The sequence below is a fragment of the Corticium candelabrum genome, chromosome 19 (genome assembly GCF_963422355.1).
Source record: "Corticium candelabrum chromosome 19, ooCorCand1.1, whole genome shotgun sequence".
Taxonomy (NCBI): Eukaryota; Metazoa; Porifera; class Homoscleromorpha; order Homosclerophorida; family Plakinidae; genus Corticium; species Corticium candelabrum.
The window spans coordinates 5,840,048-5,855,608 of record NC_085103.1 but is presented as its reverse complement, the minus strand read 5'-3'; the positions used below and the strand labels follow the sequence as shown (position 1 = coordinate 5,855,608).

Genomic DNA, 15,561 nt, shown 5'->3' with positions numbered 1-15,561 from the left:
CCGTTTGGGCCAGACTAGAACGTAATAGTGTTGTTCTTTGAAAATATATGTACCGACAGACAAACAGACAGACAAACAGACAGACAGATAGACAGACAGATAGACAGACACACAAACAAACAGACAAACAGACAGACAAACAGACAGATAGACAGACAAACAGACAGACAGATAGACAGACAGACAGACAAACACACAGACAAACAAATGGATAAACTGACAAAAAGATGGATTTCCAGTCGTCTGAATTAACTGCAGTGCTTACAATGACATCCTCTTGTTGTATCTCTTCAACAATAAACTCGTCCTCCTCATCGCGTGCGCCATCCTCAACAATGACAGGAGCAACAACCGCCTTCTCTCTGCCCGATCCAATGCGCACATCAGGATCTTCCCTCGACTCTAGATTCTTCACTCTAGGAGGAGCAGGACGTGCACTGCTAGGACGTGGCTGACGTTTACTACAAACCACACAAAATCACACACTAAAACACCTCAAACAAACACTCATACAGTATACAGTATACAGTGCAAGTACAACCCGATTATCTGGACTTTTCGGTGTGAGCCAAATTGTCCGGATAAAACGTCGGGATAATTGAAATGATGGTATGGTGACTTCGTTGAGTCTCACTCATACATTGACAGTCAAGTACATACTAATAAATAATTAATTAATTAATACACAGCAACATTAGGTCAACAACGACTCAACATGTTCACACATTTCATGATTAGACGTACAAAGTCCTCAACGACTCCAATTTCGGAGTCGGTTGACACGTTTACATGTTGAGATGACGTCACATAGAAAACACGTGAGTTTTGGGCGGAAATAAATTTGTCTGGAATATCAAAACGTCTGGATAATCGATGTTGTACTGTATTCTTCCATTTAGTAACAACAAGAGTAACTGTAGCCTCTAGTAACATAATCAGCTGGTGACCAGTTTTGGTGCTGACTTGTAATACTGTAAACACACCGACTACGTGGAATACAACAACTCAAGAAGGCTAGACACATCAATTTGTTCCTCCTGAATGCATTCACACATCAATGCCTGAAGTGGCTACAGACAATCGAGTCACAGATACTAGAAAGTCTTCCGATTTCTTCGATTAGTCTCTATAAATGTTGCTCCTCTCTTGCAACACAACTCTGTGTGGGGGTTGTTTATGCAGCAACAGGCACCAAACAATGACGATAACGAGCCGTTCCGACATGCAACATGCCTTCACAGCATACAAAATGTAGGAAACAAATCGACTAAACGTAAGGCAGAATACAGAAACATTGCAAAGTGCCTTCTTCTCTAGGGCACAGACAGGGAGACTTGAGTGATGTGTGAATGCACTGATTAGTGAAGGGAACTTGACTAAACGGGAATGAGTCTGCTCATCAATTTCATTCATATAGAAATTTACAAAGTTGGTAAAGTGGTGGAGAGTGTACTTGCAAGTCGAGTGTTCATGTCTCGCCTGTCTCTCTACCAATCGCTTCACTAGCCGACTCGATTTCCCTTTAAGTGTTAACTCTACGTGTTACCATGACATAGGAGACTTACACGACTACTGGAGGACTATCTGGTTCTTCGACTGTTGCTGGTAAGGCAGATTGAGATGAAGATTCTATAGAAAACAAATCGTTAACATTCATGTCTGCATCTGTCTGTTGATATCTACCTTCTTTGTTTTCAGGAACTTTCTTAGGTCTTCTTACCCCTGATGCTGCCCGAGTAGGTCTCTCTCCTGTAGCAGTGTGTTCTACAACAGGAAGTGGCACCAAAGTTTCTCTCGTGTCTTGAATAACACCACCTTCAACACCTTCACCTTCCACTGCAACAACAGTCACATGGTCTAGTGTGTTGTGAGATGCATCCCTCCAATACAATAGTCTAGTGTATTGTGAGGTGCATCCCTTCAATACAATAGTGTATTGTGAGATGCATCCACCAATACAATAGTCTAGTGTAATATAAAGGAATTGCTAACCACCATTTTCAACTTCTATTGATCTCCGTGGTCCTTTTGGAGACGTTGGACGTGGAACCCTCTTTGGCACCTCCTCATTCTCTGTATCTCCAAGTCCATTCATATCAACGTCTCCATTTCGATCAGGTCCTGCTGCAAGCATCACCTCATCCTCACTCATCTTTAACTAAAACATCAAACATCAACACAACATATACCAACAAGTCAAACATAAAACATGCACGTGGACATAAACACACACACACACACACACACACACACACACACACACACACACACACACACACACACACACACACACACACACACAGTGCAATACTGACCTCTCCACGTCTCCTCTTCGATTTGTCTTCTTTCCTTCTATCGTTTTGCTTGTCTGTGTCACGACTTCTTTCCTTACTCTTCTCTCTCCTAGCATCATTAGTCTCCTAAAACAACGCATACAAAAAGTCATAAACTCGGTGATAGATATAACAAGTGATGAAGTGTGTCCTCACTTCACTCGGTTTTGTTCGATCTTTAGTTCTGCTTGTATCTTTACTACTCTTCTTATCTGATTTCTCTCTTTCACGAGAATGAGACTTCGACTTAGCATCTCTAATTGCAGCACACAAACAATGACATTTTCATATAACATGGAGACACAACAGCAAACAATAAAAATAAATAAACAGACAACCAGACAGACAGACAGACAGACAGACACAAACAAACAAAACCAGATAGACAGACAGACAACCAGACAGACAGACAGACAGACAGACAACCAGACAGGCAGACAGACAGACAGACAACCAGACAGATAGACAGACAACCAGACAGACAGACAGACAGACAACCAGACAGACAGACAGACAGACGACCAGACAGACAGACAGTCACACAACCAGACAGACAGACAGACAGACAGACAACCAGACAGACATACAGACAAACAGACAACCAGACAGACAGACAACCAGACAGACAACCAGACAGACAGACAAACAGACAGACAACAAGACAGACAGACAGACAGACAACCAGACAGACAGACAGACAGACACACAACCACACAGACAGACAGACAGACAACCAGACAGACAGACAACCAGACAGACAGACAGACAACCAGACAGACAGACAGACAGACAACCAGACAGACAGACAGACAGACAACCAGACAGACAGACAGACAGACAACCAGACAGACAACCAGACAGACAGACAGACAACCAGACAGACAACCAGACAGACAACCAGACACACAGACAGACAGACAGACAACAAGACAGACAGACAGACAGACAGACAGACAACAAGACAGACAGACAGACAGACAACCAGACAGACAACCAGACAGACAGGCAGACAGACAAAACTAATAAATACACGAACAGACTAGCAAACAAACAGACACAACACAAGAACGAGACAGACAAACAAACAGGCAGACACAGATGACAGACAAACAATCAGACAACCAGAGTGACTCACTCAGGCTTCACTGTAGCTCCTTCTCCTCCTCCTCCTCCTCCTTTCTTTACAGCAGACAGAGCTTCATTGGTCGGTTTCTCCCCGTTCAAAACCCGTCTCACCGCCTCACCACAGTCTCTCTACTCAACAAGCCCAATCAACCATTAGCATCAAATGTCATTACGCTGTCAAACATTGTCGATGATTGCCGCGGCGAGCAACTGCAGAAACTCGTTCGTCCTCTCCGGCTCGTGTCCCGCAACGACTTTAGACGGTCGACAGCTCACCTGTTGTCCCAGAGTGAACGCTAGGTAAGAAACCCAGTGGTCACGTGACCTCGAACAAATAATCCACCACAAGCCTCTCTCACCCACAACATCAACGGCCTTCTGTAGGAACGCTATTTTACTTCCCTTATCCTTCACGTTCGATTCCACACAAAAAGAGAGCAACACAGAAACACTTGGAAACGAGGAAAACAACGACGCACGCCGATGCACGACGAATTGCAAGCGTACCTTGACGTTCTCGGAGTTTAACTCCTCCGGAGTGTAGAGACCACCGAGATAGCCAGTGTGTTTGATCACCTGAATGAAACATGCCTCCATGGTTACCGTTGCGTGAGCGAATGGCGCCATTTGCGTCTCACTTCAGTCAGTATGTCGTGAAGGAAGCGAAAGGGCGGTCGGCTGAGGAGCTTTTCCGTCAGCGGAGGCTTCTTGATGAGCGTGCCAAGCGATTCGCGCGTTTTCCTGGCCACATTCGCGTCCATGCGATTCCACTGCTTGTTGGTGATGGGAACCGAGGATACGCGCATGCGCATATGTTACCATGGTGTTTTGTTACCTTATTTCCTTCTACAAATATTTTCTTTCACTCTAAATATACCTAATGTGATTTTCATTAAATATTTAATAAACAAACAAAGTGTAATCTGTAAGTTAGCAATAAACATCCGGGTCCTTCGTAGCCCGTCGTTACGAAGCATGCGCAGAGAATACTAACTCGTAAGTCATAAAAATATAATTAAATACGCTGTTTTATTACAAATAAATGTTTTTTACACACCAAATATAAGTAAATGTGCAGTTCAATATTTCTGTCGAATAGTTGGTGTACAGTAGGATATTTAGATACGGGTATTTCTGTAACTCGGCTGTCTACAGAGCATGCGCAAACGCCTAAGAATTTCTAACGTTTGTATTTATATACACATTCTAAAAATGCTACTGCGTGTTATTTTCGTGCCTGTACTACTACGTACGTATAATGCCATAAGTGTACTGTATACACAAAATCTAACACAAATATCATCCGGGCTTTCTACTCGTCCAAACAAAATGGCCGCCTCATGTGAACAACAAGTGACGATTTCTGGCAAGAAGAAAGGCTCTTTGCGCAATCGCTCGTGCATGCGCTGCGGTGGGATCCCAAACATTGTTGTACGCCTACTGGATCCGCTATGTAAAACTTGTTTCGAGGAATACTTTGTCCACAAGTTTCGTGCCGTTTTGGGCAAGGCGAGAGCAATTCAGTACGGAGAAAAGGTGTTGATTGCCTTGAGTGGAGGGCCGTCTTCTAGTGCAATGCTTCAGCTAGTCCGCGACGGCCTCAGCGCAGGAGCCAGACGGAAATTAAAAATCGAACCTTCCGCTGTGTTTGTCGATGAGGGAATGCTGACGGGCGACGGTTTGTCGGATGACGAGTTGAGTGTCGTCAGACAAACGTTGGAAGGAGCGTCGTTTCCGTGTTATTTCGTCTCTCTGGAATCCGTTTTCAAAGCGGAAAAAATTGGATTGAACGAAACTGCGCATGCTCCGGAAATTGCGCATGCGCGTGAATTAAAAACTGTGTTTTCATCGTTAACTAGCTTGACAGCTAGAGAGGATATGTTAGAGTCATTACGATCTCGACTGTTGGTGTCAGTGGCTCGTCAATATCGCTGCACGAAGATCATGGTCGGTGACAGCTCGACGAGGCTTTCCGTTCGCCTGCTTAGCAACGTGTCCCAAGGCCGAGGTGGGACTGTCCCTCTAGATACGAGCATCTGTGATGACAGACACGATGATGTCGCATTCATACGTCCGATGAGAGAGTTCACTGCCAAAGAAATTGCGTATTACAACTACTGCAATGGCATTGTGACTGTCGCTCTTCCGTCGCTTTCGTTCGGCATGCCCATCAATGCCAGCATTAACCGGCTCACCGAGCAATTAATCGCACAACTTCAGAGTGAATTTCCATCCACAGTAAACACGATATTCAGCACAGGAAATAAACTGACAGTCACGAGATGCGAGGACTCGTCGGAGGCAAAAAACTGTGTGCTTTGTGCCTCCCCACTCCCATCCACACCGACCACCAGCTGCTCATCAGCTGTCAACGATCTAGAGCAGTCACTTGAATCATTTCCACACAAGTCGGCTCCACGTAGACAAGATGGTATCCAGACATGTGTGTCTGATCTTGAACCCGATTATGAAGCCAAAAACGTGTCCACATCGTGTGAGTCGTGTAGTTGCTCTTCGGGTTCGTCGACTACGTTGATTCCAATTTCTGTGCTAACACGTCACTTGTGTTACGGTTGTGTGCGAACGGTTAAAGAGTGTGGAGTCGGGCGTATCCCGTTGCCTGCGTGTGTCGCTCGTGAGTGCGAACGGCGAGAGCAAAGGACGAAAATGAAAGACACGATCAAAGACTTCCTGCTGGATGTCTCATAGCTTAACTAATTAATTAATTAATAATTTATGATTTTTGAAATATGATGAAAGATGCTTACTGGCTGTTGTACTGATCACGACACACAATAATTTCAGATGTGCCATTTCTAGCTGTTAGGTTCAGCTCACGATTCTTTTTTGATTTTGCATGAAATTCGGACATACTCATGAGTCTGCCACGTGTGTTGTTATGAGATTTGGTGGAGAGGCTGCTGGGACATCAGAAGACCTTGTCATCCGTTATACTAGAAATAATCTTACAGCCAGCTGTAATGTCTGAATATGACAGTGTCCATGTCCATTTGTCTGTCCATCTGTCTATCGGTTTGTTTGTCTGTCTGTCTATTTGTCTTTCTGTTTGTTTGTCTGTCTGTCTATTTGTCTGTCTGTCTGTCTATTTGTCTGTCTGTCTGTCTGCCTGTTGTGTGTGTGTGGTGTGTGTGTGTATGTGTGTGTGTGTGTGTGTGTGTGTGTGTGTGTGTGGTGTGTGTGTGTGTGGTGTGTGTGTGTGTGTGTGTGTGTGTGCACATGCCTGCCTGCCTGCCTGCACACATTCATGACTACCGTGTATCGCCTACATCGCCATCACAACAGTCATACTTACCAAACATCTTTTCATCTATAATATACAGTAAGTAGTAAATATATGCAGTACTGTATCTGCCCCCTTCATGCATACAAACATTTCTGCAAATTCCGCTACGTTAGAGTCTTAAGCTACTTAAATCTCCCACCAGCAGGACAAGTATATAACACCAGCTAATTTCCGTGGCGTCATGAGCAATAGGACAGTCATTGAAGGGTGATATTTGGCACATCTACAGCTTTACCCTATTTTGTGGCAGCTGCCACATCCACTCCCAGTTGTATCCACTGTTCTTGATAAAGCGAAGCTGTGATGCATTGCCTGTACAACACGAAAAAGAGAAATGAGTGATTATTACAAATGACGATTGCTGATTTGTTATGTGACATGTTCTGTGACATGTTCTGTGCCTGATCTTTGGCTGTCTGCCTACCTGTTTGTCTGTCCATCAGTCTGTCTGTCTGTCTATCTGTCTGTCCGTCTGTCTACCTGGCTGTCTGTCTGTCTGTCTAACTGTCTGTTTGCCCGTCTGTCTGTCCGTCTGCCTGTCTGTCTACCTGTCTGTCTACCTGTCTGTCAGTCTACCTGTCTGTCTGTCTGTCTACCTGTCTGTCTGTCTGTCTGTCTGTCTACCTACCTGTCTGTCTGTCTGTCTAACTGTCTGTTTGCCCGTCTGTCTGTCCGTCTGCCTGTCTGTCTACCTGTCTGTCTGTCTGTCTGTTTAACTGTACGTAGTAATGTAATAACTTTCATTTTTTCTCCTTTTTGTCGAACACTGTTAGTTGTGCACTTATGTATCCGTACTTCATTAGTGACAGTCTGGTGGCATTTTAGTAGTTCTGAGCCATAGAATTGTTATACGCATGTAGGCAGGGGCCACAGGTATGCCCGTCTATTGGGAGAAATAAAACAAATTGTCTGTTTACCTGTAAGTGTTTGTCTACCTGTTTGTTTGTTTGTATACATACCTGTTTGTTTGTTTGTTTGCCTGCCTGCTCGTCTACCTGTTTGTTTGTTTGTTTGTTTGTTTGTCTGTCTGTCTGTCCGTCTGTCAACATTTGTTCATTGACTGTTATTGTTATGCATACGTGAAGTTAGCGATTGTTATTGGTAGACTAAGAGTTCAAATATAACAATCTGTTTGTCTGTCTGTCTGTCTACCTGTTTGTCTGTCTGTTTGTCTGTCTGTCTGCCTGCCTGTCTGTCTATATGTATGTGTGTCTCTCCACATGTATGAACACCAGCATTCCTCTCTGCCTTCGTGTCAGTCTACCAGTTCATCCATTCCTTAGTCTGTCTGCCCACATCTCCATCTTGTCCATCTACCTCCCTAACATACAAACACTTGCAGTCTATCATAACCACACGCAGCCCAACGTGCTATCCACCAATCTCTACACCCAAGTTCTTCCCATCCATTCCCATCTGTATCTGTCATCTACACGTCTCATTATGATTCTCACTTTTAAAAACTCTCAACCGAAACGTTGCCTTCTTCTTCCCTTCCCACCAACACCGTATATACGTTTGGATATCAGAATCAGTCACGTTTGTAATTCTCAACGAGCCATCTGACTGCTTGAAGACACGGTCTTTGTCACTGTTTGTTATTATAGGGACTTGGTCATGCTTCCACTGAAGGTCAGACCGAACGTCATTATTTGATGTTAGTGGACAAATGAGAGTCAATTCGGAGCCAATCACAACAAAATGTTCTAGGAGACGTTGCTGCTTATTCTTGTACCAATTACTTTCTGCAAACAAAGTACAGAGTCATGAGCGAATGACGGTTGCATTGTATAGGAGGAGTCTACAAAGCAGTTTGATAGAGCAACAATAACACACATTAATTGTGTATCAATGATTGAAATACATTCATGAGATGAACTGACAAACAAACAAACAGACAGATGGACAGACAGACAGACAGACAGACAGACAGACAGACAGAAGGACTAAAGACAGACGGATGGACAGACAAACAGACAGATAAACAGACACAAACAGACAGACAGACAGACAGACAGACAGACTAAAAGACAGACAGACAGACAGACTAAAAGACAGACAGACAGACAGACAGACAGACAGACCGAAAAACAGGCAGACAGACAAATAGACAAATAGACAGACAAATGCAAACATAAATAAACAAATATGCAAAATGATGCATGTGCGCGCGCGCACACACACACACACACACACACACACACACACACAACTAACAAGCAAACAGACCTACACATACAAACAAACAAAAACAAAAGACTAACTGTAAACATTCAAACTAAAACTGGCCATCCCCTCCACTTACCCCAACGATAAAGACGTGAAGGCATGCTGCTCAACGCACCCCCACCTTTCTGGTCTCTAAACCAGCACGTATACTCGCCTCCACGATTGGCAATACGATCAAGAGTGAGACGAGACTCACACAACTTATTGTTACTGACAATTGTGTAGGCATGTTTGCTCAAAGCACCCTCAACGTCGGTGCCATTGACGACCCATGTGATCTTGTAACTACGATGAGCTGGGCATCGTGCTCGACACACTAATGTGACTTGGTAGTTGAGGTTCCAGACGGCAGTGATGGGAGGCGGCATCTCAACGAACTGAGGGAAAGCTAGACGAACAGACACAAAACAAGAAATTAATAAATAATTAATTAATTATGCTTACACATTAAGATAAATTATTAATTACTTATGTTTATATATTAAATAAATCATTAATTAATTCACTATTTTTATACATTTTTATTAAATATTTTGATCTCATTGCATTTTTAAATTCTATTACGTTATATTTAATATTGTATTAATATTAATTTCTCAATAAAAATTACCTAATACCGTACTTATGTATTGCAGACAGACAGACAGAGAGACGGACAGAAAAATGGACAGACACACAGACAGACAGACAGACAAACAGACAGACAGACAGACAGACAAATAGACAGACAAATAGACAAACAAATAGACAGACAGCCAGCCAGACAAACAGACAGACAGACAAACAAACAGACAGACAAATAAACAAACAGACAGACAGACAAATAGACAGACAGACAAACAAATAGACAGACAGACACAGACAGGCAAGCATGCAGGCACGCAAGCAGACAGACAAACAAAGACAAACAGACAGACAGACAGACAGACAGACAGACACATAGACAGACAGACAGACAGACAGACAAACAGGCAGACAGACAGACAAACAGGCAGACAGACAGACAGACAGACAGACAGACAAACAGGCAGATAGACAGACAGACAGAAGACAGACAGACAGACACACTCACTCCGCTGCACTAAACGAGTTGTAATAATCTAAGAACAAACTGCCACACCAACATTTCTATCACTAACAGTTGTTCACAACTGATCAACGGTAATCTCCATAAAACTTACCAACAATGCCCATACGTGTGACCAGATTGTCCTGCCCTGCTACTGTGTGACTTGCACATGTAAACTCTTTGTCCTCCTTGATGTCATCTATAGGCAGCCTCATCTCTGCTGATGCAAAACGTCGCACTTTGGATTTGCCATTTGACTCAACGGACACGATAGTGCACATTAGGCGAGACTTGGGTAGCGTGTTTGGAGTTGTTGGAGACATCGAAGAGCCGTCGGCCAATTGTGGTACGTTAGCTAGACAAACGGTTCGTTAGTAAAATAAATGTGCAACAGAATGTCATTCTATAATCACATATGCACAGTCTGCCTGCCTGCCTTTCTGTCTCTCTGTCTGTCTGTCTGTCTGTGTGTGTGTTGGTGTGTGTGTGTGTGTGTGTGTGTGTGTGTGTGTGTGTGTGTGTGTGTGTGTGTGTGTGTGTGTGTGTGTGTGTGTGTGTGTGTGTGTGTGTGTGTGTGTGTGTTGGCCTGTCTGTCTGCCTGTGTTGGTCTGTCTGTCTGTGTTGGTCTGCCTGTGTTGATCTGTCTGTCTGTCTGTCTGTGTGTTGGTCTGTCTGTCTATCTGTGTGTGTGTGTGTGTGTGTGTGTGTGTGTGTGTGTGTGTGTGTGTGTTGGCCTGTCTGTCTGTCTGTCTGTCTGTGTCTGTTTGGTCTGTCTATCTGTCTGTCTGTCTGTGTTGGTCTGTCTGTCTGTCTGTCTGTGTTGGTCTGTCTGTCTGTCTGTCTGTCTGTGTTAGTCTGCCTGTGTTGATCTGTCTGTCTGTCTGTCTGTGTGTTGGTCTGTCTGTCTATCTGTGTGTGTGTGTGTGTGTGTGTGTGTGTGTGTGTGTGTGTGTGTGTGTGTGTGTGTGTGTGTGTGTGTGTTGGTCTGTCTGTCTATCTGTGTGTGTGTGTGTGTGTGTGTGTGTGTGTGTGTGTGTGTGTGTGTGTGTGTGTGTGTGTGTGTGTGTGTGTGTGTGTGTGTGTGTGTGTAATACTTGTAAACAAATAAACAAAGAAATGTGTGAAAAACATAAACAAACAACCACGTAAACAAATAAACATGCAAACAAACAAACAAACATGCAAACAACAAACAAACAAACATGCAAACAAACAAACATGCAAACAAACAAACATGCAAACAAACAAACATGCAAACAAACAAACATGCAAACAACAAACAAACATGCAAACAAACAAACATGTGAACCAACAAAAAACCAAGCAGCTGAGTTCCTTACCAGAACGAACTGTCAAGCTAGCACTCGCTTCCCTTGACACTGACAAACTCTTCTCTCCTTCAACACGACACACATACGTCCCTCTATCATCCTTCTCCACATCAAATATCAATAACGAGTTCCGTTTCGATACGAAATAACGTGGACCATCGTCTTGCACAATCTGCTTCCGTTTTCCATTCTTATCCTCATAAAACCATTTGTACTTAAGTTTTGTCCAGAAGCTCGCAGAGCAATGAAACTTGGCAGCTTGACCTTCGGTAGCTTTAAAGTCGTGTGGCTTCTCTTTGAATGCAATCGTAGCATCCGGCAGCTGCTTTGGAAGATTTGTGATTCTAACCATATAACCTGCAGTGTGGAAAATAGGGAATTATTTTGACTTGGACAGACTGAGCTTAGGTAGGACATTCTTGTATGGTGTTACATGTATAACTAAGTGCCTCCCCTACTGCAGCCATTTTGTGTGTAATTTTTTACAACCAACTTCCAAGGAGAATGGCAGGGGTGGCCACCTGGCGCTGTGGTGTCATACGTGGCACCAGAGACTCGTCTTGGGTAACAAGCAAGCAAAGATTTGGCACCAAGGCTTGAAGCCACTCAAGCAGATGGTGACGTCATGACTAACTGAACACAAGGCATCGTGATCGAATGTACCATGATGATACATCCATACATGACTTATTGAGTATGTATGTATGTATGTATGTACAAATGTATGTATGTACGTACGTGTGTAGGTAGGTAGATAGGTAGGTGAGTAGCCTCAAATCAGTCTCGCATAGATGTGTCTGCGTAGGCATGTCATTGCGTTCCTGGTGCCACACAAAAGCACCAGCCTTATCCCAACTTAGCCACCTCTGAATGGTGTTAAAGGCAGCTGAGGTTTTCTCTGGATAAAGCATGCTAAGAGGCACCCAAGTTCATGAAATTAACAGTTATACCATTGGAAAGGCCATCACATGCTAAGAGACAAGGTTTACACTATCAGGGTCCTAGCCAGGTATACTAAGGCATTCAGAGCTAACCAACAGGCCTCCAACATACTGGATACGCGTGTAGTAGGTACTGTACTATACGCCACACACGCACTGTGCACTCCCTCTCCAGACGTTACAACAAAGGGGAATGACTGCTAGATCGTGTCCGTTCATTACCTGTTAAAACGTTTATCAACAGAGTGATTGTTGCCGGGTAATAATGAGACAGATTCCTAGAGCGTGGTATACATGTACAGTAGGCATCCTAAACTACTCCACAAACTAGCATCAATTTTTTAATTTTATTTCAGGAATTTGCACAAAGACGACACGCCCACGTACCAAGCTTATGTGCCACGCCCATACAGCCACGCCTTCCAAAAATCCTGGCTACAACCCTAACGCAGATGTGTACAGATGAATGTTTTGTCCAAACGTCTCAACACTGGAGCAGTATTTGGTCAGACAAACAACACATTAGGTAGCCTCGAATTTCCAGACCAGAGGGTGTGCGAACTCTAGTCTGGACCAAGTCGATACTAAAATGATTTTGGAAGTATTTATCAATAGCGATGCTAAATGGTAGTCTAACAGCGTAGGATCGTTTTACCCAGATCAACATATCATTTGTAAATGCCATGAAATCTCATGAACAAAGAAGAGACGTCTGCCGTGTTTGCGGCGATATCTTGGTGGACGGCATGAAACGACAACTTTTTTTATTCTTTGGCAGACCGCTAGCTAGTCTAACCGCTCGACTGGCGAGACTAACGCTCGACCAGTTGTCAAAGGTGATGGTCTAGCGACGCTGCTGTGCATGTCCTGTCACCGCAAGCTTGAAAATATCAAAGAACTGAAGCTGAAACTAAAACTAAGATGTGTGCGTGCACCTGAGTCTTCATCACGGCTCTGGCGTGCACTTAGCCGCCCACGCGGGTTTCACACAAGCGCAATCAGCGCTAGTGCACTTAGCATAACCAATTACTGCTAAACCAATCAGAATTTACAACCGACATTCCGGCTATGAGGAGCTGATTGGCTTAGAAGGCTATTTCCGAAATCATTTTAGTAGCGACTTGGTCCAGACTAGAGTTCTCGCGTTTCACGCGCACTCAGGTTTGGAAGTTCGAGGCTACACATTAGGTGGGGCATTGTCCTATGTCCTACCACTATTTCCACACTGACCTGGATCTTGTACTGTTTGTCCGATCCGGTTGGTTACTCGACATTCCCAGGCTCCAACGTCATCTTGTGTGGGATGAATAATTAGCGAACCGTTTAGACATTGTTTGTAATGAATGTAAGTGACAAGTGTGTTGGGTTGGCTTTTGTATCTGACGGGTTGTGAAATCTGGACGAGGTCGACATGGAGGTGTAAACTATTGATGACGACACGATCTTTGATTAGTGCAAGTGAAGTACCATTGTGGTACCATGTGATGGTAGATGGGAGGTTAGTCATGTCGGAGATTATTGGGCAATGGAGGACAACCGATTGCATATTGTTGAAAATGTTAATTATTCTGTTGCTGTCATCCAGTTGTCGTAGTTTGGGTGGACCTACACAATACAAGGATTAATGAATATTGATATAAATCTCTGATGCATTGTGTGTGTGTGTGTGTGTGTGTGTGTGTGTGTGTGTGTGTGTGTGTGTGTGTGTGGTGTGTGTCTATCTGTGTGTGTGTGTGTGTGTGTGTGTGTGTGTGTGTGTGTGTGTGTGTATGTGTGTGTGTGTGTGTGTGTGTGTGTGTGTGTGTGTGTGCGTGTGCGTGCATGGGCATGTGTGCTCATCTTCTAATACAATATTTCAATACAATAAACACAATAAAACACTCGCCTGCCACATTCAGTGATGCCCAGGGACTCATCGGTGATGGCTCGTAATCATTCCACGCACGGCAGCGATACTTCCCAACATCAGTTTTGCTAACATTCAACACAACAAGCGAGCCATTCTCTAGCTGTATGAACTTGTTCCTGTTATTGATCTGCACACGCTTGGTAGGGAGGTAAGAAATGCCGTTCAGAGCTCTGAAATGCCACTGGACTTCCGGACGTGGCTCACCAACTGTGCCACAGTGGAAGATGGTCGACTGGCCGATGGTGATATTTGAATCAACGGGAAACTTTGCTATCTGTGGTGCAGCTACATAAACATCAGTGTACGTATGCAGTTAGAAGTCTCACAGTAGACACAAGACACACACACACACACACACACACACACACACACACACACACACACACACACTCCGTGCCGACTCACCGACTACAACCAGTTCTGTCTTCTTCATTGCTTTACCAATCCTGTTACTAGCAGCACACACGTACATTCCACTGTCAAATAACTCCACACTAGGCAACTGCAGTACAAGCTCATGACTTTTTCCTGCTCAAAAACATCACGTCATGGCATCAATCGCTGGTAACAGACAATGCATACTATAGCATAGTGCCATACCATCTTGTAAGTGTGCCACCACTTTGCCATTCCTTGTCCACTGAAGATATGGTGGAGGTAGTCCAGCAGCACGGCATCTGAACTCCACACGATTATTTCGTTGCACATAGTACTTGATTTTAGGAGGGAAAGAAGTGATAATAGGAGCTAAAGAAAGACAGTTAAAATCAAATTGATATGACAATGCTTATTTAAGAGACGCCTGCATATTGTATAAGTGTTTACTTGTTTGTGTTTCTGTCTGTCTGTCTGTCTGTCTATTTGTCAAGCTGTCTGTCCGTCTGTCTGTCTTGCTGTCTGCCTGTCTGTCTTGCTGTCTGTCTTGTCTTGTCTTGCTGTCTGCCTGTCTGTCTGTCCGTTTGTCAAGCTGTCTGTCTGTCTGTCTGTTTGTCTTGTCTTGCTGTATGTCTTGTCCTGCTGTCTGTCTGTCTGTCTGTCTGTCTGTCAAATAACATTTATTTCAAACATATATCTACAATACAATGCTAGCAAGGTAACTATATAAATTCTGTAACTATGAGAGTTTACTAGGACTAGATTTTAAAAACAAACAAACATGTAACACTTAAAAGAGAACAATGCAGACTACCCGAAGCCAACTTAGTGGCTGAAAAAACTGGGTAGAGCAATCTACAGTACAGTGAATGTCATTTGTCAGAGCTGAGATTTTTCTCATGATGACCTTTGCATTGCACTTCTGAAGTTGAGTTGAGAATCTCT

The 15,561-nt window shown here is 43.8% G+C and overlaps 3 protein-coding genes across 5 annotated transcripts in view; 1 reads left to right on the top strand and 2 right to left on the bottom strand.

Moving 5' to 3' along the window:
* The window catches only part of LOC134194911 (TRAF3-interacting protein 1-like), an 8,516-nt gene extending 4,268 nt beyond the window's left edge, over positions 1–4,248 (bottom strand). The window contains exons 1-11 of one of the 2 annotated variants that reach the window (XM_062663892.1): positions 4,097–4,248; positions 3,966–4,034; positions 3,818–3,866; positions 3,642–3,754; positions 3,469–3,587; positions 2,490–2,589; positions 2,316–2,420; positions 1,993–2,158; positions 1,684–1,836; positions 1,566–1,629; positions 266–461 (exon numbers count right to left, since the gene is read on the bottom strand). In XM_062663892.1, the coding sequence (XP_062519876.1) occupies positions 266–461; positions 1,566–1,629; positions 1,684–1,836; positions 1,993–2,158; positions 2,316–2,420; positions 2,490–2,589; positions 3,469–3,587; positions 3,642–3,754; positions 3,818–3,866; positions 3,966–4,034; positions 4,097–4,219 (1,257 nt within the window). In that variant the 5' untranslated portion in view covers positions 4,220–4,248. The remainder of the gene's footprint in view (positions 1–265; positions 462–1,565; positions 1,630–1,683; positions 1,837–1,992; positions 2,159–2,315; positions 2,421–2,489; positions 2,590–3,468; positions 3,588–3,641; positions 3,755–3,817; positions 3,867–3,965; positions 4,035–4,096) is intronic. The other variant, XM_062663894.1, reaches the window with a different exon arrangement.
* Positions 4,249–4,590: 342 nt separating this feature from the next.
* Positions 4,591–6,267, top strand: LOC134194912 (cytoplasmic tRNA 2-thiolation protein 2-A-like). The gene has a single exon (XM_062663895.1). It carries the CDS (start codon positions 4,617–4,619, stop codon positions 6,165–6,167), a length of 1,551 nt encoding a protein of 516 aa, XP_062519879.1. The 5' UTR covers positions 4,591–4,616; the 3' UTR covers positions 6,168–6,267.
* A 494-nt stretch (positions 6,268–6,761) lies between these two features.
* The window catches only part of LOC134194702 (titin-like), a 33,966-nt gene continuing 25,166 nt past the window's right edge, over positions 6,762–15,561 (bottom strand). For both annotated transcript variants that reach the window (XM_062663644.1, XM_062663646.1), the window contains 9 exons: positions 14,842–14,988; positions 14,647–14,769; positions 14,218–14,526; positions 13,563–13,937; positions 11,401–11,748; positions 10,173–10,415; positions 9,068–9,379; positions 8,217–8,507; positions 6,762–7,074 (listed from right to left, as the gene is read on the bottom strand). In XM_062663644.1, coding sequence (XP_062519628.1) covers positions 6,986–7,074; positions 8,217–8,507; positions 9,068–9,379; positions 10,173–10,415; positions 11,401–11,748; positions 13,563–13,937; positions 14,218–14,526; positions 14,647–14,769; positions 14,842–14,988 — 2,237 coding nt within the window. In that variant the 3' untranslated portion in view covers positions 6,762–6,985. The remainder of the gene's footprint in view (positions 7,075–8,216; positions 8,508–9,067; positions 9,380–10,172; positions 10,416–11,400; positions 11,749–13,562; positions 13,938–14,217; positions 14,527–14,646; positions 14,770–14,841; positions 14,989–15,561) is intronic.

Bases quoted from the DNA above. Each gene is read 5' to 3' on its own strand.
- LOC134194912 (XM_062663895.1), top strand. From the start codon at position 4,617: ATGCGCAAACGCCTAAGAATTTCTAACGTTTGTATTTATATACACATT.